The 7,265-nt window shown below is 54.8% G+C and overlaps 1 protein-coding gene across 1 annotated transcript; it reads right to left on the minus strand.

Moving 5' to 3' along the window:
• Positions 1 to 380: 380 nt before the first annotated feature.
• DNASE1L3 (deoxyribonuclease 1L3) lies at positions 381 to 6,325 on the minus strand. Its single transcript, XM_087743941.1, has 8 exons — positions 6,085 to 6,325; positions 4,308 to 4,396; positions 3,587 to 3,679; positions 3,196 to 3,308; positions 2,550 to 2,662; positions 2,020 to 2,177; positions 1,151 to 1,247; positions 381 to 891 (listed from the first exon to the last, which is right to left on the minus strand). The coding sequence occupies exons 1-8, from the start codon at positions 6,214 to 6,216 to the stop codon at positions 763 to 765; spliced, it is 924 nt and encodes a 307-aa protein (XP_087600067.1). The 5' UTR covers positions 6,217 to 6,325; the 3' UTR covers positions 381 to 762.
• Between the last annotated feature and the right edge of the window lie 940 nt (positions 6,326 to 7,265).

Below are 7,265 nucleotides of genomic sequence, written 5' to 3' on the forward strand. Positions count from 1 at the left end.
TTTTGCTCACGCCCTCGGTCGGCAGCACTGTCACCTGGGATCTGCAGGACTTCTCGCCCGCGGTTTGCAGGCAGGGTGATGGCAGCAGGCAGGGTGATGGCAGCTGGCAGGGTGATGGCAGCTGGCAGGCCGGCAGGGCAGGCACCCCCCGCGCTCTGCTCCAGCTGCTCCCCGCCTGGGTTAGTGCAGAAAAGGGGTTCTCACTGCCTCTCCCCCTGTCTTTTCTTTCTGTCTTTCCCCAAGCCCTCGATGCTGTAAGCAGTTTCAAACCCAAACTGAGCAAATACTCTTCAGTTCAGCAACGTTTTACATCGCGAATCGCCAGGCACAGACCCGTGTCCCACCGGCCGCGGCTCTGAAGCATCCACAGGCAGGCACGATGCAGAAAGGTCCTTTTAATCCCTCTGCCCCTGCAGAGGAATGGCAGAGCTCCAGAGCCCGTGTGACCGCGTGGAGATCCCTGCCCTTCGGCCCGTACAGATAGGCAGATAAAAGTATTTTATCCTTGCGGTAGCTTTTTACGTTTGGGATCAGTACGTACGTCTAGTGTGCTGCTTCTAGCTGATTTATTTTTGCGTACAATAAGGAAAATAACCTGAAGTTTTAATTCGCCTTCTTACCCAAAATATTTGAAGTTTAACAAAATATTTGGGTTTTTTGTCTACTAAATATTGCACTTGCTGTGAGTATATTTACGTTAGTCTTCTACAAGCTCTGTTGGCATCCGTGTATTTCCACGCTGAGTGAGAGGACTCGGCACGCTCATGAGCTCGAGCCGCGGCTCTTTCTTGGTCTCCTCTTCTTTGTAAACTGCGATTTCAGCCAGTTGAAGAAGCCACCTTTTTTTTCTAACTCAAACTCTACAGGGAAGTGGTCGCTCACCCCCAGCGCCTGCAAGACAACGGCACCAAGGGGTTGGGAGCCAGCCGCCCATGCTTTTTCCAAACCCTGCCCCGGGGGGTTTCACCAGGCGGCGGGGAGGTGGCTGTGGGGAGGTGGCTGTGGGGAGGTGCAGTGCGAGCATTGCATCACTTTGGGAGGATGAAACGGTTTTATGGATGAGACCATGTTCAAAACAGCCTGGATACCATTGGCTTTGGCTCCCGTGTTAGCCCTTGCCCCGCTGCCGCAGAGGCCATGCTGTGCCTACCTGCTCCTCCGTCATCTGAAAGTCCTCCTGGAAATCAAAGATATTGACGGAGTGTGGCGTGATGGCGTGGATGAGCTTCTGCCCACTGACCACGATCCTGCAAGGAGCAAGGGAACGGGGTGCTGTTATGGGGTGCCTGACCAAAGGCAGCCGTGCTGCACCGAGCCAGTGGCCAGAGAGGTGGCCTTGCTGGAGTCACAGCTACGTGTGGTTTGTCCTTTCCCATGGGCTGCCTAAGAGATGCCAACGCATGCTTTCTGCTGAGTTTGGCTGATTGCTTTCCTTGGGAGTGAGACACCTAAATACCTTGGTGCGTGTTGGTTAAATGACTTGTACCTAAACCCACCCCAACAGTACTGCAAAGTTCAAAGCTGTACTTTGGATGCCAAAATCGTAGGACACCAATGACTGGAGTCTCAGTGAAGTCCCGCTTTGATCCAGAAGCTCGTTCTGCAAGAGGTTTAAGTCTTGACTTATTCTGGGCTCTAATAAGCTGTTGTGTTTATTGTCCCTGCTGAGGGAGCTGCAGGCGGCAGCAGGACTCACCATGTGCCCGGGGAAGGCGAGGCGTCCCACCTCCCGAGCAGAACTGGATTTTGCATTTGTCCGTCCAAATTACGAATGCAACAGCAAAAACCATGGCGCAAAGCAGGCACGGAGGAGGCAGCAGCGCCTTCTGCCCGGGTGCCTGCAGGGCTCTGCAGGTGAGAGGAGCTGCGTAATTGCCTGTCCTGTATCTCCACCTCGGCCACAGCAATGGCTGGTTCTTGCGTGAAATCTTGCCCTTTCTGCAACACTGTTTGCCAACAAGCCTTTCCATATATTTTTTTTCGCAGAAACAGGGAACGGCTTGGCCGTGCCCCCTTTACCTGTCATACGGGCAGCTTGTGCTTCTCTTCACCGTCGTGTCATTTCTGTCGCCGATGAGCCAGACAAATTCAGAGTCAGTCCTCAGCCGGATGTTCTTCCACTGCTTTTGGGGAACGTAGCTACATCCAGCATTGAAGTCCCCCAGGAAGATGAAGTTCTGGAAAGTAGGAGAGTTTTCAAAAGTAATCATGAGGACAGCTCTTCAAAAGAAGACCGGCAAGGACTTTTAGGGTCGATAGATGCTCCCAGTAGCCCATACAGCTCAAACAGCGAGCGCTCGTTGAGTGCAGTGGGACTTCTCCTTTCTGCTGGGTGCGCCACCAAGGCCTGCTGATAAACAGCAGTTTTATCGGGAGAGCAAGTTTACCGATTAAAATGTGGAGAACTCTATGAAAATACATCAAAGAAATACTCAAAATCTGGGGCTTGTTATCGACGGTTTTAAGGTTATCAGGCTGTGAATAGCGAATAGCGCACCTGGTGACTCGGTACCAAAGCCGCTGTTAGTAACGTAGATGTGTCAACTAACCTCAGTTTTCCAGCGCTGTTTTAAATCTAAATACACATCATAGAGCTCATCAATCTCCCGTACTGCTGTCTCCGGCGTGGTGTGCAGAGGGATTATAGCAAACTCTTTGACAGCTTAAAAACAAGGCAAAAGAACAGGAAAAAATGTAATGGTTAAACACAGACCGGATCACAAAGAAACAGAGATTGACTTGGAAGAAAGAAGGTTTTTCTGAAGAAGAAACAGCTTCTGTTCTGGCTGTGGGTCAGAGGCGTTTGCTGTGTAATTGCACAGTGCTCCCCATCCGCTGCCCTGCCGATGCTGAGCTGCGACACGGCGAGGTGCTGCGACACGGCGAGGTGCTGCGTCAGGGCAAGGCAAACCCTGCTCCGACACCCGCGGCTCCTGGGGCCGCGCCAGCGGCATGGAGCACATCCACTAAACCACTGCCCACGGCAGCGGCAGAGGCTTTCCTGGGGCTGCCAGCCGCGGGGCTGTGGCGTGCGCGGAGCTGCGGGCGATGCCGGAGGCAGCAGCCCCGAAGGCAAATGCTGCTCTTGTAAGGAAACGAAGCGTGGGGTCAGGATGCGGCCCCAGCACCAGCCAGCACCATCTTGCTCCATGAGACTTGCCAGTGGGAGAACAATTTGTTTCTGAAACATCTCACCGGTTTTTGGAGACCGGAACCAGACGGCAAAGGGCTCTCTGGAGAAGGCATCCTCGTCCCCAGGCTGGGTGTCAGGGTACTGGTAGGTTTGTTTCACCGATACCAGATGTCGCCTGCAGCAGAATAAAGAGGACAGGGGATGTCACGCTCGTGGCTCGCCGGGATGTGTTGAACGCTGACTCCATGCTCTGACCTGGACCCCAGGCCGTGGTCTGGGACGGACACAGCCGGGCTGGTGGCTGCGCCTGGGACGATCCCCAGCCAGCCCATCCCAAACGCACAGCCTGCCCCTCTCCAGCTCCCTCGGAGCAAAGCCGTCACCACCATCTCTGCGGCGCTGCGACACGGGAGGGCAGAGTAAGGGGCCGGCTGGCGAGGGGAGCGCGCTGACCTGTAGATGAAGGCGTACTGCTCCTTGTAGCTCTTCCTTCCCAGCCTCTCGCTGACCACGCAGTCGCATTCCTCCTTCGGCCCCTTCAGCTGACTGGAAGGAAAGTGGCGGTCCTGAGTTTACTTCTGCATTCACAGGGGGCTGAGGAGGAGATAATTTTGCCTGTGCCCGAGGGTGTGGGACGTTGCCTGCCTGACCTCGGAGTCAATAAACCCCTCTCGGGAGCTGTGGTCTGGACCTGTGCTCCATCGCCGGCCCTTTCACTCTGCCCCCTCCCTGCTCCTTGCAGCCTCTGTCTCTCTCTCAGCTGGGTCTGGGGTCCGGCCAGGCACACGCTGCTCTGTCCCCCGGACCGTCGGGCCAGGCAGGCAATCCCCAACCCAAAGCAAGTCGTAACCCTGCAGAAAGGCAGCTGCCCTGCCGCAGCCTGGTGCTAGCCAGGCGAGGGCCTGTTCCTCCCTTCTGCTTTCCTTTGAGAATTAATCTTTAACAAGTTGAATCTAACTTGGTTGTATTGATTTAAAAATACGTGTCCTGCAGTGGTCTGGAGCTGGCTTTGCTCCTGGCCTTCGGCGAGGCCGCCAGAGCCTGGTCCTTCCCCGACGGCTGGGACAGAGCCCAGACCCTGAGCTTTCGCCCCGGTAAGGCGGCGCTGAGCCAAGCAGGGGCTCTTACTAAGCACCTCTCCCAGTGTTTGCCTCCTTGCCCGTGGCCACCCTACCTGGTGAGCTTCTCCACCAGGAGAGGACAAACCCGGTTCTTGTTGTCCTTTATTTCCATCAGCAGCATGATGTCACAGCGAGAAATGATCTGCAAGGGGAAGGAGCAGAAGCAAGTTTGCACGCGGTGGGTTTTGAAGGACTAGGAAGAGGTCAGAAAGAAGTGGTTACTGGTGCGGAGGAAGTCCTTTGTGGAAGAAGCGCTGCCCAGCCCGGGGTCGTGGGAGGAGGGCAGCGGCCAGAGCAAAGCCCTTCTGCTTTCAGAGCTGCCTCGCGCCCGCGCGGGAGCTGGGAGAGGGAACTTGAGAGCAGAGCGGTTTCGTGTTTGTTGAAAAGCTTCTGCGCCTGCCCCGAGGAGGAACCGTGGAGGAGAAGGGGCAGTGAGAGCCGCTGCTGCCAGCCTGCTCTCCCCCCACCTACGCTCGGTTGCGCTTTTCTCTCCTCCCTGCCCCTCGCCGCGTAGGTTCTCGTCTCTGCTTCGGACCAGTGCTGTGCACAAGCATCCCAACTCACTGGGTGCCCAGATGGATGTGGCAGGAGGATTTGGGGGCATGGAGGAGAGCCTGTTTGCATCTAGCATCAATCCACTGCAACGGTTTCCATCCTTTTTCTGGTGCGCGTACCACTAAGGTCCTATCGCTACGCCATGCCTTCCAAAAACTATGTGTGCTGTCAGCATTTGCCTGTCCCAGTCATCCCTTGCAGACCCCTCTGAAGTAGCACATAGAGCCCAAAGCGACCCCCGGTCTGAAAACAGGGTCCCAGCAGCCGTGGGCTGCCGCACCACAGAGGAGCCGCAGGGTGCTGGGGAGCGGGGGAGGCTGCCCCAGCCGGGCTCGGCTCCCGTGGCCGCTGCTGGGATTCCCTGTGGGAAAGCCCGGCTCACCCCGCAGCCCGGCATGCTCAGGGGCTTCCTTCTGCCCCCGGTTTTGTCGCTCTTCGAACTTTGCGGGTGATATTCATGTAAAAAAGCCCCTTTTTGCCCCCTGAAACTTGTAAGAAATTAATATAGTGACCATAATTTAGTATATATTGCCCATAGTGCTGACAGAATAGGAAGAAGGATCCAGAAACGCAAACCTCAGCAAACCCCTCTCCTCCAGCTGTTTGGAAGGGAAGGATTAAAGCCCAGCTGAAGGGCGGCGTTCCTTGCTGCTGCCGCTCGGCACAGGCAGCCGACCCGCTGCCACCGACCACCGCATCCTCCGTTCCCCCGGCGTCTCGGAGGGGACTTGCAAAAGCCCTCAGTCCAAAACACGGTTCTTTTAAAAAGCTGAGTTATCTTCAGCTGCTGCAGAGGAAGCCTGATGGAGAGGGTCTATTTACATAAATTAGTAATCAGGCTTTTCAATTTTGTACCACACGCTCATATGCGACTCTCTGCTGTCCTGAGAATACGTTTAATTAGACAAGAATATTACGGAATAATTAGCACGTAAGCAAGGTAAATAATGAATCACAAAACAAAGCTCTGTGGATTCAAAATGAAAAGTATTTTTACTGTGCACAGAGGTTTTCTTCCTTTCCTAACCCCATTTCCAAAGGAAACAGCAAATGTTGTTTCTTTTATATTCCCATGCAGGCTAAAATAACAGCAAACACCCTAGTCAAGCACAGGCTGATTTTTACTTTAGGATCATAAAATGATTTAAATTATTAACTCTTTTTTTTTTTTTTTACTTGAAATTCAACTATGGAAAATAAATAAAGTGCAAGATTATGTAGCTAAGAAAACCTCGGACAGCTCGATGTCTGTCTCATCCAGGCAAACACACGTACCTTTACCACGGCATCGACGACTTCAGGTCTGGCTATTTTTGTTTCTCCGAAAGACCTCACATTGAAGGAGCAAATTTTTAAGCTCAGAGACGGGTTGAAATTGAAGAGCGAAAGCAAGATGAAGAGCAACATCTTCAGGGACTTGGACAAAATGAGTCGCTGCGAGTGTGACTATAAATATATATGTGTGTGTGTGTGTGTGTGTGTGTGTTTGGGCATCCGTCGCTCTGCGGCCAGCTGGGAGGTCGAACGGAGCAGTCAGCTGGGTCGATCACGAACACGAACAGGAATCGCCGTTTCCTCCTTTCCCTCACTTCCATCTCCCCGCACCAAGCAGCACGGAGAGTTTGAACTTCTGCCTTGGGGGAAAACCAGCTTTTCTGAGCCAACCTCTCCGTCCTGGAGGAGCAACTGCTCCGCCAGACCCCAGCACCCCTCCCCACAGGGAGGCACCCGCTGTGGGATGCCTGCCATGCCTGGGCACCAGCCGGGACCACCCCGGGCAGTGCCGGGCCAGGACCAGGCTCCCTGGGCCACCCCAGGCAAGAGGTCAAGAGCCTGCAGGACCAGGAGGTGGATGGGGCCGATGGTGAAAGGGTCTGGGAAGCAGTGGGGGGGGAGAGGCGTTCCTGGAGGGCACTGGTGGTGGGCGCAAGAAGCCCCAGTGAAAGGCAATGGTGGTGGGACACCCTGGACACGGAGGTTTTGACCGTGTCCCTGTTTTGTTCTGCTTTTGCCTTGGTCAGAAAGTCACGCCGTGAGAAAGCGATAAACCGCCCAGTGCCCCAGGCCACATGCTTTTATCTGCTTCTCCCTTTGCCCGGAGCTGTGGTGTGCCCTGCCGTGGGACAGTTACTGCGGGACGGCCACGTTCATTTGCCCTCAGCCGGAGATGCATCTGTCAGCCCCCGATCGGGTATCATGGTGGGAGGTATAACAAGAAGTCAGGCTAAATGGCGTCTTCAGCTGTCTTGGATTTTTCTCCCTCTGCTTACAGGGGGCTTTCCCAACCCCTCTCCTTTTCCTGAGAACAGCCACGGAGGCTGCTTGCGCCCTGCTGCCCTGCCTGCACGGCCACCCGTGCAGATCCAGATCCAGAAGCACCAGTGCATGGCTCCCGACCCCGTCTAAATCAATCCAACAGGATCAGATGGAGCTGGCACAAAGCACAGTGCATGGGG

Source organism: Nipponia nippon, unplaced genomic scaffold (genome assembly GCF_047370975.1).
Source record: "Nipponia nippon isolate SJK-2023a ecotype South Korea unplaced genomic scaffold, ASM4737097v1 scaffold_9, whole genome shotgun sequence".
Classification (NCBI taxonomy): Eukaryota; Metazoa; Chordata; class Aves; order Pelecaniformes; family Threskiornithidae; genus Nipponia; species Nipponia nippon.

Bases quoted from the DNA above. Each gene is read 5' to 3' on its own strand.
- DNASE1L3 (XM_087743941.1), bottom strand. From the start codon at position 6,216: ATGTTGCTCTTCATCTTGCTTTCGCTCTTCAATTTCAACCCGTCTCTG. The intron at 3,309-3,586 runs GTCAGCGCGCTC...ATTCTGCTGCAG, and splicing joins CAGTACGCCTTCATCTACAG to GCGACATCTGGTATCGGTGA. The intron at 2,178-2,549 runs GTTAGTTGACAC...CCTACTTTCCAG, and splicing joins AACAGCGCTGGAAAACTGAG to AACTTCATCTTCCTGGGGGA.